General features: G+C 42.6%; 1 protein-coding gene across 1 annotated transcript in view; it reads left to right on the forward strand.

Moving 5' to 3' along the window:
* The window catches only part of Mdh1b (malate dehydrogenase 1B), a 38250-nt gene extending 25056 nt beyond the window's left edge, over nucleotides 1–13194 (forward strand). The window contains exons 8-11 of the mRNA XM_026786365.1: nucleotides 1562–1701; nucleotides 1983–2034; nucleotides 11374–11445; nucleotides 12955–13194. Of these exons, the coding sequence (XP_026642166.1) occupies nucleotides 1562–1701; nucleotides 1983–2034; nucleotides 11374–11445; nucleotides 12955–12986 (296 nt within the window). The 3' untranslated portion in view covers nucleotides 12987–13194. The remainder of the gene's footprint in view (nucleotides 1–1561; nucleotides 1702–1982; nucleotides 2035–11373; nucleotides 11446–12954) is intronic.
* Nucleotides 13195–24244: the final 11050 nt, after the last annotated feature.

The raw sequence follows: 24244 nt of genomic DNA on the forward strand, positions 1-24244 counted from the left end.
TCATATGAAGCAAGCCTCTCTCTTTGTATTCCCCCTTCTCCCCGTCTATCTCTCTTGCTGTGGGATAATGCTCTTGTACCCTGTAAAGATTTGTCACTTGTACTGGTTTAATAAAACACACATTGACCATTGCCCAGCAGAAAGCATAGGCAGGGTGACCAGACTAGGAGAATTCTAGGAAGAGGAAAGCCTCAGTCTGCACTCACCAGCCAGATACAGAAGAAGCAAGATGAGAATGCTTCACTGATAAAAGGTACCAAGCCACATGACTAACATAGACAAGAATTGTGGGTTAGTTTAAGTTGTAAGAGTTAGTTAATATTAAGCCTGAGCTAATAGGCCAACCAGTTTATAATTGATATAAGCTTCTGCATGTTTTGTTGGAACTGAACTGCTGCAGGACCAGATGGGACAGAAACTTCTATCTATGCTCTCTGATCTGTTCCTACTTCTCTTGTGTCTAGGTTCAGCCTGCTGGACATGTTCAAACTACTTCTTTCTCTCTTTCTTCTCTGGAATCTTCCAGTTCATCTGGGTGTTCTTTTTCTCCCATATCTGCAATAAAAATTTTCCCCTTAAACATACCATGGATAGTAGTAGCGGACAATGAGGACTACAGAGAACTCAAGAACAAGGGCAATGGGTTTTGATCCTACTGCACGTGCTGGCTTTGGGGGGGGGGGCCTGGGCAGTTTGGATGCTCAACTTACTAAACCTGGATGGAGATGGGCGGTCCTTGGACTTCCCACAGGTCAGGGAACCCTGATGGCTCTTCAAGCTGATGAGGGAGAGGGACTTAATCGGGGGAGGGGGAGGGAAATGGGAGGCGGTGGCGGGGAGGAGGCAGAAATCCTCAATAAATAAATAAATTAATAAAAAAACATACCATGGAGTGGCCATGTCATCAATTTACATAAATGATGAAGCACAAGCCAAATAAACCCTTTCTTCCCCAAGTTGCTTTGGTCATGATGTTTCATCACAACAATGGTAACCCTAAGACATGTAGTAAGCTAGAAAAGAAAGCCAAATTATTCGAGTGGTTCAGGTTCATGTGTTAGATGCAGAGTCATAAAACAGCTATGGGAAACAGGTACAAATTATACACAAGGCTTAGAAAAGAAAGACTTCACTAACCCCTAGATATGAAAGAGAAGGGAGAATGGTCAGAACTAGGACAGGTGTGCGTTAAGGACTGAATGAGTGCTCCAGTCCTAATCAGATAGGAATTCTAGAAACTTAGCACCACCAGTGTCCTTAAAAATCATGTACTGTCTCCGGGGTTAAGAGCACTTCCTGCTCTTGTAGAGGACCAGGATTTTATTACCAGTATCCATATCAGGCAGCTCACACCACCTGACCACCTATAACCTCAGATCCAGGCCATTTAATACCCTCTGCTGGCCTCCTTAGGTACATGCATGAGTGCGCACGCACACACACACACACACACACACACACACACACAGAGTTTTAAAATCATGTACTATGTGTGTTGTTTTCAGTCCTTTTTCCAAATTCTTTATTTACTTGTGCTTTGCCCTGTCTATGCTCCCTGCAGGCCAATTTGGTATTCCAGAAGGGGTCGTGTTCTCTATGCCTGTGAAATTTGAGAACGGAACATGGGTAGTTCTTACAGACCTTGAGGGTGTTTCGCTGAGTAAGCAGATAATAAACTGGCTCACGGATGATCTGATTCAGGTACGACAGAGGGCCTACGAAAGAGCTGGCTTTGATAATGATCTCACAATGGTTCTGAAGGCTAAGACATGCATGAGCTCAATTTCTGTCATGTTCCTGAAAACCATAAAGCAGCAAAGGTTTGGAGAATATATCAAAAACATGTCATGCATCTGGTTTTATAATTTTCAGTATGCTAAAAATATTTATTTGTTTTAAATCAAGCAACAAATAATTTTTCTGCTAAAGAATGACTTAGCGGTTGCTGTCATTTAATCCTCTGATTATAACTTTTTCAACAGGAAAAACGTGTTGCATTTGGAGAATTAATAACTTTTCAGCCAGTTAAAGAAGGTAATCTCATAAATTTGTTGTCTCTTTGATCTGATGCCAAAAAGGTACTTACAGGGTGCTGTAGAGAAGGCTCAGTGGTTAACAGCACTGGCTGCTCTAGGGATCTACATTTGATTTTTTAACATCCATTTGATGACACAAGCATCCACAACTCCAGTTTCAGGGCAGCCTTTTCTGGCCTCCTTTGTCAACAGACATGCATGTGGTATACAGATATATGGACAGACAAAATGCTCATACACATAAGATAAAAATAAATCTTTTTAAATTTTTTTAAAAGGTACCACATGACCGAAGAGGTGGCCTGTGGGTAGGAGCACTTGCTCTGCAAGAAGGAGTTTGGATTGGTGGCACTCACACAGAAGTGTGGTCAAACATGTGTGCCTGTAACTCCCAAAGCTTCAGGCAGGCAAGAAATGGGAAGGTCTCTGAGGCCTGCTAGCTGTCAACCAAGCTCCATTTTAATGAAAGACCCTGTCTTAAAAAACCAAAATGGAGAGAGTTATACACATGCCATGCACCTGCATTCACACTCACATACCATGCAGTGCTCACAAACACATGTGCATGCATACACACAGATATGAAATGCTTGTTATAGCTGAATTGCTGTTAATACTAATATAGATAACTAGACTACATATTTTGTTTTTAAAACTAAATTGTTAGCAAAATAAGCGGCTAAATTCAATGTGTCTTTAGAAATAAAAGCATAAAATGCTAAAGAAATCACATTTTTAGAATACTGTGGCTTTGTAAGTTTTGTATATTCCACATTTACTAGTTTTTCAGAACTAGTATAACAAGTTAGCCTGCACCAGGTGACATAAGACTAAGATGTCAGTAAAGCCCTGTTCTCTGCAAGTTCTAGAGAAGAACCCTTCCTTGCTTAGCCTGGCTTCTAGTAGAGGTACTTGGCAGTGTTGACTAGTACCATACCACATTCTTTGCCATCCTGCACACATCTGTCTGTGCCCTGGATGTTTGTGTTCCCAAATCTCTCTCGAGCCACAAGGACTAGACCTCATTGCGTTTAAGACCAATCTTGATTTCACTATGACTCCATTTAAATTTGTACTTGTAATTTTGTTATATGTATGTGTGTGTACATGCATGATTTATGTGTACCACATGTGTGCAAAAGCCTGCAGAGACCACAAGAGAGTGTTGGGTCCCCTGGACATGGCAATTTCAAGCTTCCTTGTGGGTGTTGGGAACCAAAGTCTGGTCCTCTACAAGATCAGAAAATGGTCTTAACTGCTGAGCTGTCTCTTGAGCCCCCATAAGACTCTTATTTTAAATCGATTATCTCTGCCTACAAACAAGATTAAAAGTACAGGCACCAGCAGTTAGAACTGCTATCTATCTTTGGGGAAGCACAGTCTAACCTATTATACCATATTTACTTTTAAATAACTTTATTTACAATCCAGTAAATATCAATAAACACACTTTTCCCTTTGATGGTTTTCTAATCATGAACTCATAAGGAAGTGCTGCCTTCTCTCTTTTTTTCTTCTTCCAGCCATTTAAAAATTCTCAATTGGGCATGGTAGCACACACACCTTTAATTCTAGGAGGCAAAGGCAGGCTTATGTGAGTTTGAGGCCATCCCTGGTCTACGTAGTCTCTCTGAAGAGAAACCCTGTCTTGAAAAGCAAAGCAAACAAACAAGAACAAGAACAAATTCTCAGTTTACATCTGGAAGAAGACATGTTGAAGTGAATACACTTATCTATGCAAAGAGCATTAACCAAATGTCTTTCCCAACCTTAGATTCTCTTCTTCCACTAATATTTGTGGAGTACCAACAGTGAGCTGACAGTAAAAACTGAAAGTATAGGGTAGATAAAATAGATGGTGGCCATGCCTGATCCAATGGCATCTCTCTATACCTGAGGGATGAGAAGAAAGGGATTCTGGAAGGGCTTATGCCAGGGAATAGAAGAGAAAACCTTGGGCCAGGAACACACAGAAGGACTTGTTTGGAAGAAGTACAGAAGAACTTGGGTGACCGAAGCCCAAGGACAATGGCAGAGAGGCAGAGTCATAAAGAATGCCTGTGCCAGCTAATGGAAGACTTTGGGAACAGGCGGCAGAGGGACGACGAAAGAGGAGCAGAAGAGTCAGCACACAGGACGGGCAATGCAGTCTGGTCCAGTGTGTAAAGAGTTCAAAAAGCAAAGCTGTGCACAGAAAGTGAAGGGATGAGGGGAGCAGCACATTAACATGAAGAAAGGATCAGTGTCAGCCAGGGTACTGGAAACTGGGCAGAGGTGTATGTTTGTTGACAGGGGAAATGGCAAAGAGAGCGCCATCTTTCAGAATAGGTGATAAGCGCATGGTGTGTGTCAGTAAAGGGTGTGAGTGGGACACGAGGAGCTGTTCTACGAGAGCAACTGAAGGGCCAGTTAGGGTCTACCATTCTGACAGTGAAATACCCATGCAATGTCTAAAATGGAAATATCAGAGAGATAATGTCTTAATCCTAGAGGTCAGAAAGTCCTGGACTATAGCTGTCAAACTGGGAGCTGTTGATCCATAAACAGCCGTGGACATGTGACTGTGATGGATTTATCTGGAAAACAAGAGGATAAGGAGGGATCCAGCCTTTGAGGGTTAAATAGAGCAGGGGAGGTTGGCAAAGGTGCATGATGGAGAGATGGGATGAGATGTTGTGATGTCACGGAAGGAAGACCAAGTTGTATGAGGCTGTTGGTGGTGGGGAAGAGGGCCGGTCACACCTATGGGGTGTGAAATGAGGCCCCAAACACACCCTATGGATGGATGGCCTAGAAGTCACTCACAGCTATGGGGAGAATACTTTTATGGACTGCAAAGGGAAGACATGAGACCAGAAAGGACTTTAGATTGTGGAGTTCACATGCTAAATGCTCTGGGCTAGAGGAATGCACTGGAAGGACTTTCTAAAGGAGACGGCAGACTACTGAGTTATGAGGAAAGCACGGGAAGAATGGTGAATAGGAGGGTTCTAGTCAGAGGGAGCAACATCCACAAGAAGTAAGGAAAAATGCTCAGAGAACTGCTACATTTTCTGTAGAAATAGAGCTTGACCTGAGGAATGTCTGGAGATCGGGAATGGAACAAAGAACCATTTTAAACAAACAAGTGATTAGGGAGAGGAGAGAGACAGATGTAAATTTTAAGTTTAGAGTGGTTGCTATCTGTGATGTCTGATATAGTAGAATGAGTTGAAAGAAACCCTAGAAGCAAGAAGACCAGCTCTGCAGCCAGAGGAGAGCCCAATAAAGCAGTGGCCATGGCAGTATGGAGGTGCAGCTAGATTTGAACAAAGCAGTGGCCATGGCAGTATAGAAAGAGTTACTGTTGACAGAAGTTGGGCAGTCTGAAACAGAGGGAAAGGAAAAGTCAAGGGAATCTAGAATGTGCCCAAGGATTTGGCTGGGTAAATGGCTCAGTAGCTTAAGTGCTTGGTAGCAAGGGTGAGGATGCAGGCAGAGGGCAGACAGGAGGATCTTTGGTGCTTGCTAGACAGGCTAGACAAAGAGTAAACTCTAGATTCACGGAGACCATTTCTCAAATGATAAGGTAGAGACCTGAAATCAATCTCTAGCCTACACACATACACATGTATAAACACACATCGGTAAATGCACACATGGACACACACACAAGCAAAGTGCCCAGGGGATTTTTGGCTTTAGGATATATCAGTTAAGACTATCCCTGGAATAGACTTCCCCAACAGTAAGCACCAAATGGGTTAACAATGTGGAGCTATTGATCTCAGCCCTAAGAACAGCAACAGCTCAAGCTGGCTGCCTCCACTGCCTTCATCATTCGCCGTGTGTGCTGTCATGTGGACGACGGGCAGGGCATGATTAAGGGAGAGCGTAGAGATGAAGGAGCAGGTTTTCAGGAATCCTGTAAGTGAACGTGTCTTCTGAACAATGGACACATGTCTCCACGCGTAAGAGAGATCTGGGTGGGAAAGGAAGAGATGGAGTGATCAGCAACCATTATTTGATTTCTTAGAAGAAGCTGGTAACTATGTGGACCTCTAGGAGGAGGTCCCAAGTGACTAGAAAAGGAACACTTCCTCACTGGTGCTCTCTAATTCCTTTGGACTTGGTTTTGTGAGTAATTACACATCCAAAAATGGACATACATATCCAAAAATAGAAAGGCGAATATTAATGTTTAGCCACCATTAGGAAGATGATGAAGCTAGAGCAGAGTGAGAAGAGTCCTCACGGCAGAGCAGTGTCAGATCTAATCCAGAAGCATGTCTAGTGTTAAGATAGAGGTGCCTGTGTGGCAGGGAGAGCACAGAACAAAGCAGGAGTCAGGGACAGATCTCTGGAGTCTAAGACCATAATGATGAAGGGAAGCACTGGAAATCACTAATTTTGAAAAGGAGATACATTATACGGAAGAGATACAGGGAGTTCAATACAAGTCAGAGACCAAAACCAAGAGTCCAGAGTGTGATTGTGGGATTCCTTAAAGTGGTGCCCAGCTTCCTGGATGCAGAAGTGGATCATACCCCCAAATATTAGCCTGTGCTTTTATCCTAAATATTAATGTGTACTTCCATCCTATTTTGTGAGCATTGCAAACCTCGATGCTGTGTTCCACAAATTACTTCAAGGTTTTTTCATACTGATTTTATCTGTAAGAATAAATTATCTCCCTAAAGTTTTTTTTTCTTTTTTTCACTTTCTTCTCCTTTTATTACTCAGGCTTTAAGTGGTTGGGATGATTTGTGTACCTACATTGAACACGGGAATGGAAGAAACCAGTCTTGTTGTTTTGCTTAGCCTCTGAGGAGGAAGGGGCTAAGACAGAGAGGTTGAAAGGAACTGTGATACAGCCAGACTGTATTTGGTGGGTCTGTGTTTGCACAAAGAAGGAAAAGATAATGAGAAATCAAGTTTTCAAAGCCCAACCAGAGGTGATATTAAATGTGTCTAAGAATCAGTCAGTGCAAATTCCAACCAAAGATGGTTGCTTTCTTGCAGAATGAGCTAGTGAGAAGAAACTGACAGAAGGCCATTGGTTTAGACCAAGGAGATTTACTGAGATCTGGGCAGAATGTGAGGCTGGGGAAGTCAGAGCTTGGCTGATGATCAAGTCCCCAGAAAGAGCCAAAACAAACACAGCCCAGAGGCAAGATGGGGGGTGTTCAGGTTGTAGAAGTCCAAGGAGCAGCTGGTTTTAACTTGAGTTCTTTTATTCTTAAAATTTACAGGTCCTCTGGGTGGCTGCATGGGTTTGGCAGGCAAGAATGTAATTTTCTTCCTCTAGAAAGGGCTTCAAAACTGTCATCCTATGTTTGACTCATTGACTGGTAACTGGTCCTAAATTTCTCAACTATGCTTGACTATGAAGAGTCTTGTGAAAGAATATGACATGGTATAAACTGAATTTTTATTTATTAGCAAAGGTCTAGATTGCTTTTTATTTTGTTACCTTTGGACCTTGTCTCCACCCCCAAAATAGAGCCCACTGTCCCGGATATTCCAAAAATAACTAAAGCAGAGTACCTCTCAGTTTGGAGATCTCTGTTAACTAGCTCATCAGCGAGAAGATTCATGTAGGAGGCTTATGAGATCGCTTCAGTTACTTTAATACTTAATTTTCTGACCTTCAGGCTATAAACTAAGTTTTAAAAAGGTCAAAACACCTCTGACTTCCCCACAAATGACAGCCAGGAAGAGCATAAGGCCATGAGTAGTAAGCAGACTTGGGTGGAGGAAAAAATATGTTCCATTCAATCTAAGAATTTTCACTGAGTTTCAAAGAAATAAATTTAATCATCTGTTAGCCATAAAACAGTTAAGACCTTCAAAATCCTCATGCCGTACTAAAAAAATAAGATCATATTTTATACTTGATCCTATCCCAAATGTCAAGCTACATGAGATCATATTTTAAAGGAACTAATAAATCCTCATAGCAAACTATAGAGTATTCCTTGAGCTTCGCGGAATCACTGATCTCTGTGAGAGACAACGGAAGTACAATAAATAAGATGGCTGTCATAGCTAGGGTTTCTGTTGTTGTGTTAAAACTCTGACCAGAAACAACTTTGGGAAAGAATGGGTTTATTCAGCTTACACTTATACACTTATACATCAAAGGAAGTCAGAGCAGGGACCTAGAAGCAGGAACTGATGCAGAGGCAATGGAGGAGTACTGTTAATTGGCTCGCTCATGCTGCTTTCTTACAGCTCCCTGGACCACCAGCCCAGAGTGGCACTATCTACTGTGAGCTGGGACCTCCCACATTGATCATCAAAATGTCCGACAGTGTTGCCCACAGACCAGTTCTAAGGAGGCATTTTTTCAAGTGAAGTTCCCTCTTCCCAGATGACTAAAGATTGCATCAAGTTGACATAAAACTTGCTAGCACAGAGGCTCTAGTCACACAAACTGTGTAGGAGAAGGGCCTAAGAGCCTATGACATGCCAAGACTCACAATTAGTTTAACAGCTTAACAAAACAGGGTTTTGAAAATCAAAATGAAGGAAACACGATTGGCAATCTAAACATTCAGAGGGAGAGGAAAGACCCAGTAACATGAAGGAGAAAACCTAAACAAGTCTTAAAGTTACTTTAGAACTAAGACGGCAGAGGAGAACAAACTAATGTTTGTTCAGAAACAGCACTGCATTGGTCATGCAGCTTAAGCGGTCTAGACATCCGCCAGTTAGCAGTGGGCACACTGACGGTGCTGCATGGTGTTTCTGTTTTCATGAGGTAGTTTTCATGTGATATGTATTTTACATCACAGATGGAAGAAGTGGGGAGACAGGGAGGAGCCATGCTAGGTGCTTTAAAACACATCCAGCAGATGCTTGCCTTCAAAAGTAGCTCCTTTATAGCATGTGAAATAGCAGAGCAAAGAGGAAAAATTCAGTTCTGAGAAATGTCTTTGTTCTGGTCATTATTCTAAAAAACAACTGGAAGTCACTTCTCACAGTTCAAGGAGCATATTGAGAAGAAGGCACTGGCAGATTCAGTGTGAGATCAGGGCCAGTTTTGTTATTTATTTTTCTGTCTTCACATGAAAACAAGCACAAATGAATTTTGATGGACCTGTTTTGGAAGACTATAATTCTGAATTCACCAAGGCTGTGCCCTCCTATAGTGATATATGATTGTGTTTTAATAAATAAAGTTTGCCTGAAGATCAGAGGGCAAAGCAACCACATTAGTCAGCCATACAGGCCAGGGAGTGGTGGCACACACCTTTAACAGCAGGATTTGGGAGTCAGGCAGAGGGAACCCTGTTAGTTCAAGGCCACCCTGGGTTACACAAGATTGAATCTGTCTAAAAGAGAAACAGAGCTCACACAGAGGTGATCCCAGCACTTGGAATCATACACCCTTAATCCCGGCACTAAGGAGGTGGAGACAGAGTTATATGGTTGTACAGAGAGAGGAATATAAAGAAGAGACAGGGACTCAGTGGAGTGTGGGGTCTGAGGTAGGTGGAGAGCGTTGCAGAATAGCCCTTTCGGTCTGAAGATTTGGTAGAAGAAAAAGGTCTCTCTAGTGTTTGATTTGTTTTGCTTTTCTTATCTTCAGGCTGAACCCCAGTATCTGTCTCTGGGTTTTTCTTATTCATGCTATACCCTCCTCTGGTCACCTCCCCAAGTTCAACCTTTCAGTATAATCACGAGAAGGTTTGCACTTCAACAGATGAGTTGATAGGGTGCAGAACACAATCATTTACATCCTGTGGAGATGCAGTGCTGGCACAGAGGCCTAGGCAGGGTGGAAGCAGCTGGGGGTCCCTGTGGTAACTGGGAGGGTAAGGAAAGACTTCCCAGAACAGACGACGTAGGAGCTGGGCTGCATGGTGATGGATCCTTCTTTCCTGGGATTTAGAACAAAAGTGTGTAGTTGAAGTGGAGAGGAGAGAGGGGATGCTAAAAGGCACCTCCCTCAGCAAAGAGGCCTCTGGCCTTTTGGGTAACCAAGGCAAGGCCAGAGGTGCATAATTCCCCCCAAACAGTACAGTAAGGTATCTGAGTTAGGACAGGGGGTGCAAAATGGACTAACAGACCTGGGGAAGAAGGTAGCGATCCCGTGATGCTTGGCGATGCTAGGTTATTTGGCTGGTGGATGGTTGGCCAAAGCATGAACTAGTTGGAGGTCAAGCCTGAATTACCCTGGCCATTTCAGTAGCCTCTGGAGGTCGTTTACAGCCCTGTCACTGTCCAGAGACCTGGGCCCCAGCTTCAGTAGAGCTTGAGAAGCCTGGATTTAATCTGGAGAGGAATTATTCCTCCAGGAAGGCTGATTGGCACTGCAGAGGCCCCGAGAGAACTACGAGTATATAAAATCTGTCATGAAGAAGGTGACTAGCTGCTTCCTGGGATGAGTAGGCAAGAAACCAAGCTGTAGAAAACACATTCTCTAGAATAATATCAGTTCAAGTTGCTAGTTGAAACTTGAGGTACTTAACCTTCTGCCAAGTGATATTTTTAGCCGAAGATATTAGATATCAGACTAAAGAACTCTGAGGCCCCTGACTGAGTAGAGAAGATGGCACTGATTTCAGGTTTTGGGGGTGTGTGTGTGTGATTTTTTTGAATAAGCATTAAAATCAAGCATACCATATAGTTTTTTTCTGAATTGGGCATCAAAATATTAATTATTAAGAAAATCAACTTAATCACCAAGACTTTCCCACTGAAATATTATAAAACTGGCAACAGGTGGGTTAAGAGAGCTGTTTTTCCAGTGAACTGGGAAAGGATAGAACAGTACAGCACAGGATAGATCAGGGCAGCACAGGATAGACCAGGATAGCACAGGATAGACCAGGGCAGCACAGGATAGACAAGACAGCAGAAAGAGAGGGAGACAGGAAAAAAATAATAGATAAATAAATCCTATACATATTAATAATAGCATATACAACATATCAATACCATAATCTGTATGTTAATATGCTTTAATCATATGTATATATTAATATTACACATACACACACATGTGAAGCCAGGCATGCTCCTGCCTGTGGTCCTAGTACTTAAGTAGTTAACTAACTCTGCTCAGAATCAGAAACCAGCCTGAACTAACAAATTTCTCAAAAAAAGAAATTGAAACGAATGGTAAGTAAAAAGAGATTAGAAAGCATTTTTTTGGTTAATTGGGAGTATTGTGGCAAGTAATTTTGAGTCAATCTGCGTGTCCACAAACATAATGAGCTATGATATCACACACCCACAGAGAGAGAGAGGGGGGGGCGGTTTCTTGGCACAAAGTTTGAAAAGCACCAACTCAGACTATCTATCTCACAGGCTGGTTATGATATTTGAACCCTGACTTTTTGCATTTTAGTTCCAGAACGTAAGGATAGCATACATTCCAACATGGGCTCAGCTGAAGAAAAGGAACCAGCAGTGTCAGACGGTGAGTTGTGGAAGGTCGCGGTCAAGGCTCCTGTCTAGCTGCAGAGCCCGGGATGCTGGGAAGAAAAGTTCAGGAACAACTCAGTCTCTCCCTTATGCCCCATAAACACTTTGAGAAGAAAGAATGAAAGTACTGATAACTGCTCTCATACTGAAACTGCTTTCTCAAACCTCGAACTCCCAAGACACTTCAGCTCAGTCCTGGCCCCACTTTTCTCTACTCAACTCTCCTTTACAAAGCCCCAAAATAACCAACAGGACAGAAGGGAGTCCTCTTCAGAGAGTCCCCAGAGCGGGAGCCTGAGAGACCCGAGCGAGAACGCTCTTTGACTCTGACAACTTTGTTCTCAGTAGTTGAACTGGGAGTAGGCGGAGAAAACTTGAGAACACCAGTACAGAAGCAAGTATGGGTTCTAAATGTGCACACACAAATCAATGGATAAAACAACAATCCAGTGTGCTTATCCAGATCCCTTTCTGTAGAAGAAAGCTGAGCATCACGGGGCAGTTGCCCAGTGATTTGCACCGTGAGGCCAGCGTTTGTGGGAGTTAGCAGAGTTGGAGCACAGTTCTCTGTCGGGACAGCTGCTTGCTCTGTGGTCCATGGAGCCAGGACATAGTTGCTGTCTCAGACTGAGACTCCATACAGACGTGGCCTCACCCCTTGCAACTCCTAATAGAGCAAGGCCACCAGGGAAGTGCCTAGGAGGAAGGAGTGAGACAGGAGAAAGCAAGAATGGCCACAGCAGTCGGCATGCTTTAAATAGTAATTCTTTTGATTCTCTACTTGCTGCAGAGGATTTTTCAGATCTGAGTTATTAGCTCACCTCTGAAAATTTATAAATTCGAGAGTCCACAAGTGGTAGATGATAGACATAGCATTAATAAGCTCTCCATTGTCTTCCTCTACAAGTGGGATTGGTTAGCACATGATCCAGGCTCCAGGCAGTACAATTCTCCCCTAACAATTGCCCCCAACAGTGCAGTAGAGATTTGGTGGCTGACTCTCTTCTCTCTAATGACCAACGCCATGATAAGGGCCGTCTATTCTTTCCCCAGGATGAATGACAGAATAAGCTAGGAGATGTGTCCAGCCTTGTGAGTTCCCTTCGTCAAAGCATTTGTCTGAGGTCTCCCCAAGTTCTCCCTTTTTCATATGAAAACAGTTGATATGGCTTTCTTAGTGGCCTGTACGAGTCAGGATGTACCTCCCCCCTTGTGTGTAACATACTGTAAGCACAGCCCAGTGCACTTCCTGTTCTGACAGTGTGCCACTTGTTGGGCTTGGGAATGAGCTGGCTGTGAGAACGGGTGCACTGAGGGGAGGCGAGACTCAGGGATGAACCTGCCCCAGGGATGAACCTGCCCCACACATGCTTCCTCTCAGTGAGCCAAACTGGAGGCAGGAATCTGGTGGGCAGTGGGAGAGGGGGGCACGGCTAAGATAAACACAAGTTACTGCTGAATTTTAGAGATTGTTACATCTTTCCATGTTTTCTTCTCTTTACAGACTCCGAGGGAAAAACTGGAGACCAACAATAGCTCCAACCAGACCAAATACAAAGGAATTGAAATTGTATGAGATAAAGACCCCTGAGTGTCTGCATTTAGGGAAGAGCAATTAAACAGCAGTTAAGAGACTAAAAGCTCCAGCGCAGCCACTGTGCTGCCAGCATCTACTCCCACTTGTGTTGATTATTGCATGTCCTCAAAAATAAATGGATGCAAACCACTGTTTTCAGTACTTTAACCTAGTGCTGTCAATCAGCATATCTTTGGATGTCACCTGTTGCCTTTCACCTGGTCATCCTGGAACTCACTATATAGAACAAGCTGGCTTCTGACCCCAAGTGTTGGGATTAAGGTGTGTACCTCCACGCCCAGCTTCTACCCGTCATTCTTGAACTGGGACGCTAAGGCCATGTGTCTCACATCTCTTTAACACCTCCACTGATTGGGCCAGAGCTAAAAAGATCAGATTCATCAACCCATTCTCTTCTCTCTTCTCCTCTTCTCTCCTTCCCCTGCCTCCCATTCCTTCCCCCTCCATCCCTCTGCACACAGAACCCTGTTAGCTGAGACAAGAGGATGAGCACTTGGTATCGAATCCAGCTAATGGCGGTAAAATGAGAAAACTACAAACTCCATGAGATCTTCTGGTCTAGTCAAGCCACTCACCTTCTGAAAACCCAGATGTGCGCTGTTTGCTTTGGAAATATTTGGTATAAGTATCTCTGCAACAAATAATATAGTTTGGTTAATATTGACTAACTAGGCTTCTATCACTTGACACATGATATGGTCTGAATTTTGAAAGAAAAGCATTTTTTTTCCAAAGAATCACACCATGGAAGTAAAAAATGAAAGTCCTTTTTTAAAGCAACACTACTCAAATCAGTGTTCACATACATTTCCCACATTCCTAGGACCGTGTACCAATGCTGCTTAGGGACTCATAAAAGCCCAGGAGTCTGGTGAAACACTGCAGCTTTTAAGGTGCAAACCGCTTCCTGGGAATTTGGGGCATCTCAGATGCTTCCGCCTTGCTTCCATACCATGATAATTCATGGATAATCTCAAAATACAACTGGCTTGCTTGTTTCCAAAGTTAGCACTTTATCTGATGTTCCGTGCGGATAGCCTGATTCTGCATCAAGAGCAGAGGTTTGAGATCCATCCTACCAACTTCCTGCAATGTGTACTCAGCCGAAAGAGGATGACCACAAGCACAATAATTAGATGAATGTCGCACATGGGGGTGTATGCATGTTGTTTCTGACATGTAAACCTCATCCCCAGTAAAACTGAATTACACTGAGAAATGAATCTGGGGTCAAGAAAATGTGTCTTCAGCCAAAGTAACACATCTTACTGTGTCCCCTTAAATCAGCACTTTGACTAACATAGCACAGTACAAGGCAGAGAAGCTAAAACAGTGAATACAATGGGCCTGGAGAGATGGCTCAGAGGTTAAGAGCATTGCCTGCTCTTCCAAAGGTCCTGAGTTCAATTCCCAGCAACCACATGGTGGCTCACAGCCATCTGTAATGGGGTCTGGTGCCCTCTTCTGGCCTGCAGGCATACACACAGACAGAATATTGTGTACACAATAAATAAATAAAATTGTAACAAAACAAAACAAAAAACCCAATGAATACGACCATAGACACATGCCACCTTCTGGTGTAGCGGCCCATTTACGATTCCTCCCCCTGCCCCATAGGTTGTCAACTGTGGCCAGTCAAATAATTAGCTGATTCTCCTACTAAAATACAAGGAGCTAGAGAGAAGCAAAGGCAGAGATTTCTCCTCTCAAGGGCACAGTCAACCACAATCCTAGCATGCGTCTGAGCTACGTACGTCCTGCCTTTGGACCAGCATAGCAGGTTTTGGAATAGATTCCCAGATGTGAATAAAACAGCTTAACTTTAATCACTGTCCATTCCCACGCATTGGCCCTGATTATCAGCTATGGGTTATGCTGGGAGGAAGAGGTAGCACTTGCTGCTTATTGAAGGCAGTGCTTCTCATCCCCCTTTAGGGAGATTCAGCTTTTCAACTGATGCCTCGTTCTTACAGTAGCCTAATATGTAATAGACCAACTTGGAAATCTCACATCTGGTTTTTGCTATTAGAAAGAGCATTAATGCAAGATTATTAAAAATAATTTTCTTGGTATTGTTAAAGCTGACACGGTAAGGGCTCAATGGAAAGCTGGGGCATGTTGATGGGAAGGGCATTTGGTAGTAGTTACTGAGTCCAGTGGTCCAAGTCCTTGACCTTTAGAGGACATGCTAGTTCTCTCCTCAGAGCTCTGCCTCCATCCTCTTAGCTAATAAAATTCTGATTTTGTTAAAATAATGAGCCCAACACCAGGCTATAAATACTGATGTGTGTAATTTAGTCTTGCTTGACAGCAACTGGTCTAGGGGCAGTCATATGACTCAGGTTTAAACAACACGGTATAAGGAACATCTTCTGGATGTCCAGGCAAGCTGGGTAGGGGGGGAGTTTTGTACTTCTTTCCTAAAAGGCTATTCTATCAAGATGCAATGCCTTCATTATTGGCAGCTATTTGTGGACACAAGGAGAGAAACATCACTAGAATAACAAGGTGATGAAAATAAGCAATCCAAAACGTAGAAAAATCTTGGCCATGGTGAGCTTCAAGAGCCTCTCAGCCAACCCAAGGCCAGTTCTAAACTTTGGTGAAATACTGAACTCTGCGACTTAAACTCCTCTTAGCTGGGGATTTCTATTACTTATCAATAACTTCCGTAAAGATCTATATAACTTGATAAAGAGCTTCCAAGTGTGTGATTTAGAGAAATTTTTAAAAATGTATTTAAACAAATCATTTTTCCCACTCAACCAGGCTTAAAATCTGAGTTGTCTCACATTCTTAATAATTTCCCCAGACCCAGACAGAAACTGCATCAAGATACATCAATCCGCCGGGTGATGGTGGCACACGCCTTTAATCCCAGCACTCGGGAGGCAGAGGCAGGCGGATCTCTGTGAGTTCGAGACCAGCCTGGTCTACAGAGCTAGTTCCAGGACAGGCTCCAAAGCCACAGAGAAACCCTGTCTCAGGATAGGGAACCTGAAATGACCCTATCCTATAGCAATACTGACGAATTTCTTGCATATCACCATAGAACCTTCATCTGATGATGGATGGAGATAGAGACAGAGGCCCACACTGGAGCACTGGACTGAGCTCCCAAGGTCCCAATGAGGAACAGAAGGAGGGAGAAGATGAGCAAGGAAGTCAGGACCACGAGGGGTGCACCCACCCACTGAGACAGTGGGGCTGATCTATTGGGAGCTCACCAAGGCCAGCTGGACTATGACTGAAAAAGCATGGGATAAAACCGGACTCTCTGAACATGGCGAACAATGAGGGCTGATGAGAAGCCAAGGACAATGGCACGGGGCTGTGATCCTACTTCATGTTCTGGCTTTGTGGGAGCCTAGCCAGTTTGGATGTTCACCTTCCTAGACATGGACGGAGGGAGGAGGACCTTGGACTTTCCACAGGGCAGGGAACCCTGACTGCTCTTTGGACTGGAGAGGGAGGGGAAGAGGAGTGGGGGGGGAAGAGGGGTGGGAGGAGGGGGAGGGAAATGGGAGGCTGGGAGGAGGCTGAAATCTTTTTATTTCCTTTTCTCAATAAAATAAAAAAATAAATTAATTAAAAAAAAGATGGGTTCTGAAGGAAGGAAAGAAAAAATCATTCCCCAGCAAGTCTCTGGGAACCTATGGAGCACTTGCCAGGAAGAAATTTTCATCCTAGATCATAAGCTCCTAGATTGATCTAATCTTTATTCAAAGCAAACTTCTAAGAAGAAATTCCAGTGATCTTAGATCCTGGACAAAGGAGCCATTTCCCACTGAGAGGACTTCGGTGGGACTTCTCCAGTTTTCCTCAGCAGCCTCCAGTTCAAGTGGCATCTAACCTCTGTACCATAGGATCTCTGCCCAAGGCATTGGGGAGGAAGATAAACGCTGCCTTCCATCCTGTTGCAGTAATAATTTTGAAATACTAACCAACAAAAAAGAAAAATGAAAAAAAAAGAAACCCTGTCTCGAAAAACCAAAAAAAAAAAAAAAAGATACATCAATCCTCCACCAGTAATTGTTGTTGTTTTGTTTTCCGTTAGTGCCAATTGAGCCCATCAGTTAAAACAGATTCCTAGCTAGGCATGGTGGCACACACTTGTAATCCCAGAACTTCAGAAGTAGAGGCAGGAAAATCAGGAATTTAGGGCCAAAGCTCAGCTACATTGCAAGTTCAAAGCCAGCATGGCTCCATGAGACCTTGACTCAACCGTGGACAGATGAACAAAGACCTGAATTTATGACAACCAGTGGCTCCAGGTGGAGCCTGAGAATCTGCATTTTCACATATTTCCAGGTGCTGCTGAAGCTCTAAGGACCACACTTTGACAACCACTGTCCCAGGCTGACTGGACAGTCAACTAAACCAGCCAGTCCTTGAATTCATTTCACACACACCTGTACTCCAGATACCTCTGTCTGGATTTCATGTTCTGACCACAGAATTCTTATCTGATCTGGGAAATCATTTTAGGATGCCATCACCATCTAACCAGTCTTCATGACCTGATGGCACTCAGCTTCTTGCCACTTTTTATATGACGTCTTTTCTTTCTGGGGTCCCACAAATCTGTGTTATCGGGGTCTCTTTAGGTTTAACAGTCTTCTGGCTTAATAACGCTTTTTATTTAATGGAGATGAGACTTGTGAGCCTTCACAAGATACAAGTAAAGTAAAGTCATATATATCTACCTACTTGCTCAGTTTCTGGCCTTATAGTGAACATCTTTTTCTCTGAGCTGGCCGTGGCCCAGAGCTGCATGCATTCTGGGGTTGCAGAGGACACAGAAAGGTTACCCAAGCTTGCAGCTGAGCTGTTGGCTGCAAACTAGTAACCTCCCAATGTGAGCATCTGTTCTGCCCCTCTCATTAACTTTTTTCCGGGCAGAATTTAGGAACCCAGGGAGATATCTAATCACAAGCCTCTCACTTTGCTGGTACAGAGATGCATGGTCTTTACTAAAGATGCCACAAGCCATGGGGTTGAGTAATGCTCTTAGACTCCTCTCTTCCTGTAAGTATGCTACCTATATCTGGAAAGGAGGCCACGAAGTCTATGCATCCTAGTCAAGAACAATATACATCAGTCCCACTCCAACAGCGCTACAAAATCAACTTTTGTACACACTCAAGATTACATCTGTTTTTGCAAAAATCTTATAATGAGTTCTTAATATTTGCTGTGTTTCCTGGTTACTTTTCTATTGCTGCGATAAGACATTGTGACAAAAACCACTTATAGAAGAAAGCAATTCTTGGGGGCTTACAGTTCAGAAGGTGAGTACATGACCATAATAATGAAGAGTGTGGAAACAGGCATGCAGGCAGCCACTGAACTGTGTCTGATTCCACAAGCATGAGACAGAGAAACAGGATAACTAGAAAGAGTGTGGGATTTTTAAGCCTCAAAGTGCACCCCAGAGATACAACTGCTTCAACAAAGCCACTCCTTCAATCCTTCCTAGAGAGCTCCAGCAGCTGTGGAGCAGGTATTCAGACAGATGAGCCTTCAAAGCACCACACTGTGGACTTGACGTGGTTTATCCTTCAAAGCTTTGTCTGTTCCCTGGATGGCAGTGTTAATAACTGAAGAGAGTTTCAAGTGGTGGATCCCAGATGGTGGATCCCATATGGGGATCCCAGATGGATGGATCCCAGTTTGGATGTTCACCTTCCTAGACATGGACGGAGGGGGGAGGACCTTGGACTTTCCACAGGGCAGGGAACCCTGACTGCTCTTTGGACTGGAGAGGGAGGGGGAAAGGAGTGGGGGGAGGGGGAGAAGGGTGAGAGGAGGGGGAGGGAAATGGGAGGCTGGGAGGAGGCTGAAACTTTTTTTCCTTTTCTCAATAAAAAAAAATATGAAGTATAAATGGGCCATAGACATTTTAAAAATGTTCAGCATCACCAGAAATGCATCAAAGGAATGTAAAGTGGAACTACATTGAGATTCCATCTTTTCTAGCCAAAATGGCAACCATTACAAACAACAAATGTGGAGAGGAAGCAGGGAAAGAGGAACCTTACACACTGCCGGTAGACATGTAAATTAGTTCATCCACAATGGCTATCAGGGTGGAATTTCCTGGGGCAGGGGGTCAACTAAACACAGAGCTACTCAGTGGCTCTGTTAAATTCCTCCTGGCTATTTGCCCAAAGAACTCTGAAGTCAACATACCTGGGAGATTCTCACAAATCCCTGTTGACTACAGCCCAGTTCATAATAACCAAAGTAAGGAACTGGTCCAGGGTTCTGTGAATGGATAAAGACTATTTAGTTTATATATGCAGTGGAGTCTATTCAACAACAATGAAAATTAAAATCATGACATTTGCAGGAAAGTAAGTGGAACCAGAAATCATTATGTGTAGCAAAGCAAGCGAGAATTAGCGAGACAAACACTCCATGTCCTCCCTCATGTGTGGAATCTAGGTTTGAATGTATGTGTGTAGGTTATGAAGATAGACAGGAGGCCATGAGATGGGAGGGAGAAGTTCTACATAAAAGGGAGGGAGAAGCAGATAACACAATGACAAGAAAGCAGAGGACAGGACCTTAGACAGGAGGGAGGGGACTGGCAGGCAAGATCAAAGTGAAAGGGTGAGGGCAACGGAGGAAGAGTATGAGGACGAAGAAGAACACAAGGTAGCAATAGATATGTGTGAAAATGTCTTAATGGAGTTTCCTATGTTGTATGCTTAAAATCAATTTTAAAATACTAATTAATCTGTATACACAGTTTTAAATGACTATGTGAATGACTTAGATGCAACATGGCATTGAGTGGCGGTGATGAAACCCACCTCACACACAATACTCCAGCAGGGCTGCAGCAGAGACACAAAACTCACAATTGACTGGACAGCACGATTTCTTTCTTCATCATTCCTCTGTGGCCTCACACCTGTTGAGACGTCCATTAACCAAAATAAGAGACAAAAAGCCTCTGTGGGGATATAGAGAAAAGAAACCATTTTACATTGTGGATAACAATATAAATTAGGACAGCCATTATTAAAACCCATATGGAGCTTGCTCAAAAACAAATAAAAATAAAAATAGGGGCTGGGGATGTGGCTCAGTGGTAACAGCACTTGTCACTCAAGCATAAGGACTGTCAGAGTTTGCATCACAAGAATCTCTCATAAATGTTGGGTGGGCATTGTGACAAGAGATTCCTGGAGCAAAGTGGCTAGCAAAACTTCCCATATCAGTGAGCTCTGGGCTTGATTGAGACATCCTGCCTCAATGAATGAGGTGAACAAGAGTGGTGGAGGATGGTTCCCAACATCAACCTGGGGCCACCGCTTGTACACAGATGCGTGTGTATACCTACATCCCACCACATACGTGTGCATGCACATAAAAATGTAAACATTTTGAAATGAAACAACTATGTGAGTCAGTGCTGTCACTAATGAGAGCACATGCAAAGGAAAGGAAACGACACGGAAAAGAAATGTCTGCACTTCCGTGTAGTCAAGGGTTCATGAGTAACAATGCAAGTGTTGGGGAACCTACAGAACATTGTTATAAAACATAAAGCCAGGCACAAAGAGTCAAATACTGTGTAATCTCATTTATATGTAGATTTCTGTTGAACTCAAGTAGACAGTAGGGTGAAAGTCCCTAGGGTTGTGGAGATGTTAGTTCAGGGCCACACAATTTCAGCTAGACAGGAAAAGTCAAGTCTAAGGAACCTATTGCACAGTAGGTCATAACCGCATAGAGATTATAATAATGTGTTTTAAGAAAGACATCACTAAGAGGGTAGAGTTTCTGTTGCCACAAAATAATAGTATGTGAAGAAACATATTAGCTCAATTTATCTGTTTCTCAATGTTCATATACCTAAAAACATTGTGTTGAGTGAGCTGGGTGGTAGTGGTGCACGCCTTTAATTTTAGCACTCAGAAGGCAGAGGCAGGTAGTTCTCTGTGAGATGGAGGCCAGCCTGGTGTACAAAGTGAGTTATAGGACAGCCAGGATTGTTACACAGAGAAACCCTGTCTCAAGAGAAGAAAAGGAAAGGAAAGGAAAGGAAAGGAAAGGAAAGGAAAGGAAAGGAAAGGAAAGGAAAGGAAAGGAAAGGAAAGGAAAGGAAAGGAAAGGAGGAAAGAAAGAAAGAAAGAAAGAAAGAAAGAAAGAAAGAAAGAAAGAAAGAAAGAAAGGAAGGAAGGAAGAAAGAAAAGAAAAAGGGAAATTGTGTTGTCCATCAAGTTATAGAATTGTGTCATTTAAATCTGACTAATTTATAAAAATAATATTTATACTAAATACCTGTATAATATCTGCCGAGATTACCAGACTTCTCTTTTTGAACTTACTAATATGGTATCAGTTCCAAAATATCAGTCATCCTTGTTTGTATCCATAGAATTAAAGCTAGTTGGTAGAGTAGTCTTTTAACACATGATTTATAGCTTCTTTAGAATTTTCTCTTAAAGGCTTGTAAATAATATTGGCCCATAAACATTTTGTGAGCATGTGTATGAATGAATGGAAAGAGACAGAAAAAAAGGGACAGAGAGAATCATAAATCCTTTATTTCATTATAAAATTTTTACTTGTTTCATAAAATGAATTTGATAAGCTGGTGTGTCTTCTAAATATATTCATATACTATAAGTATAAGAATCTTTTGTTTTGAAAGCAACAAATCCTTGAAGCACACAGTCACGTGGGCTCAGAACGTGATATTTTTAGCTCATTTAATGCACCATGCTTGGTAATGGTTTTTATTTTCTTACATTGGTGTTAACTGCTTAACTTTTTCTCTGAAAGGACTCAACATACACAAACGTATTCATAAAGTATTCTTGATTTACATGTAGGACTGCCTATGTAGGTTCAAATATAACATCCCAAGCCCCTGTTCTCTCTCTCTCTCTCTCTCTCTCTCTCTCTCTCTCTCTCTCTCTCTCTCTCTCTCTCTCCAGTCACACTCTTTATATTTCTGTACTAAACAGAGTGTGAGTAAAATCCTTTGTGCCTAGAGGAGCCATCGCCTCATGAGATTCTGGCTGGCTGGAGTCCTTACAGCCAACCCAGGGAAGGTCATGGTAGAAGAGGAAGCCTGACCCTTCCTACCTGCTTGCTTCCTGAAGCTGTTCCAGACACAGACTCGGTTACCAATCGGCATTTTCAGAAACTGCCACGTTAGCAAGGATACCTTGCCAGTTGCTTACAATGTAAAATGGCAACTGGACTTGATTCACAACCTAAAACACTTACAAAAAGAGAAGGGGAAAGAGAGGATGGGTAAGAAGGGACTAGAAGAAAAGAGAAGCCCTTAATGTGACTTTGGGCTTAAGCCAGGGTTTGCAATAGAAAGCTATAAATTTCCACTAATCAAAAGTCAATGAGTCCAGAAGTTCGGCCAAGTTTAAGACTACTTACTGATGGTCAATTCACCAAAATTACTTTCAGTACATCTTCAGTGTTTAAAAATTATCTAATTTTGGTATGTTTGATTTAGGATTTTAGATAGTTCTTTTTATGGGTACAGATTCTTGATTGACAGAATCAGTCCATGGTATCTATCTGTCCAAATCTGAACATTTCAGACATTTCCCATCGCCAGTACAGGGAACTATATTGGCTTGAAGTAGATATGATGTACAAAACTAAATAAGGTTTCAACTCCAAGTCCACTGCACTCAGCCAGGTAGAGATTTAATGCCAAATAGATTTGCTTTCTTCCTGAATTTTTGTCTTACCTGTTCACAGGAAATCAATGTGGCTTATGTAGACACAGAAAAATGATGACATTTTTCCATCCCCACTTGATCCCATCCTTGCCCCCATCATTTTTCATTTTCCATTTTTTTAAAAATAGAATGCCTTTCAGAGAAGGAAAGAGTAAACTGCTTCTCCTTGGCTTCATATTCACTTCAAAGTGATCTTGATTCTAGGATGTTCTAGAGAGATTGCATTGTCCTCGTGTCATAGTTGAGCATGAACTCTCAAGGATTCTGCCTCCCCGGCTACCACATGCCTGCGCTGACGTGCCTGTGCTTTGAGTTCGAGTGGATTGCTCATTTAATTTTGAAAATATGTTTTATTTATTCTTCTCTGTGTCTTTCTGTCTCCATACCCCCTCGTGTGTATGTGTGTGTATGTGTGTATCTTTCTGTATGTCTGTCTCTATGTGTGGTGTGTGTATTATATGAGTGTACGTGTGTATATATAGAAGATAAAGGACAATTTGTAGGAATTGGTTCTCCCCTCTCTCCATTTAGTTTCTAGGATTAAACTGAGATCTTCAAGCTTGGTACAAAGTACGGCTACCCACTGAGCCATCTGGTCGACTTCAGATTTTTTTTTTAATAAGTGACAATTGATTCCCGAGCTGTTCAACATCCTGAATATTCTTTACTGTAAAGTTTAAATACATTTGGTTTATATAATGACACTTTTTAAAGATCCTAACAAAGTTAAAACAGCTAAGTTTTAAGTCTGGAATTCTTTAGAAATAAAACAGTTATATTTCTAACTTAGGAGGAAGTGTGAATTCATCAAAAATTATTACTCTCCTTCTGATGATTGGGATTATATTTAGGGTTTTTTTAAAATGTATAAGCACACATCTGCATTTACCAAAGAATTAATAAAATGAGTTTGATTCCATTCCTGTGTAATTTTTTTCTGGGGTTGGTTTGCAAGGTGCCATCACTGGAACTTGGAGCCCTTGTTATTGTTTCAGAAGTTCTATGTTCCCTACAGCTCTAGGAGATACTTTCCTTTCCTCCTTGTTACCTGAAACTAATACAGAAATGACCCTTTGAAACAGAGACGAATGAGCGACCTTGAATTATTCAGAATCTTTATTACTAATGAATGTACTTCTTAGAGCTCTTAAAAAAAAAACAGTGCAAGTTCTATTACCACTGTAGTGCCCGAAGCTGCTGGGCAGTCAGAAGGAGAAATCAACCCAACATGAGAATGCCATACCTGGGAATCTGCTACTCCTCAGCCTTCCCTATTTCCACAATTATGGGGTCATAGCTACAGAGAAGGAAACTGAGAAAGGTAAGGGGCTGTTGACTGTGCATCTCCAGCTGTTCAGAATGGATGGACGGCCACTTTTCATACCCCGGGGGTTCCAGAGGCATATGTTCAGAATGGATGGACGGCCACCTTTTCATACCCCGGGGGTTCCAGAGGCATATGTTCAGAA

The sequence above is a fragment of the Microtus ochrogaster genome, linkage group LG4 (genome assembly GCF_000317375.1).
Source record: "Microtus ochrogaster isolate Prairie Vole_2 linkage group LG4, MicOch1.0, whole genome shotgun sequence".
NCBI lineage: Eukaryota > Metazoa > Chordata > Mammalia > Rodentia > Cricetidae > Microtus > Microtus ochrogaster.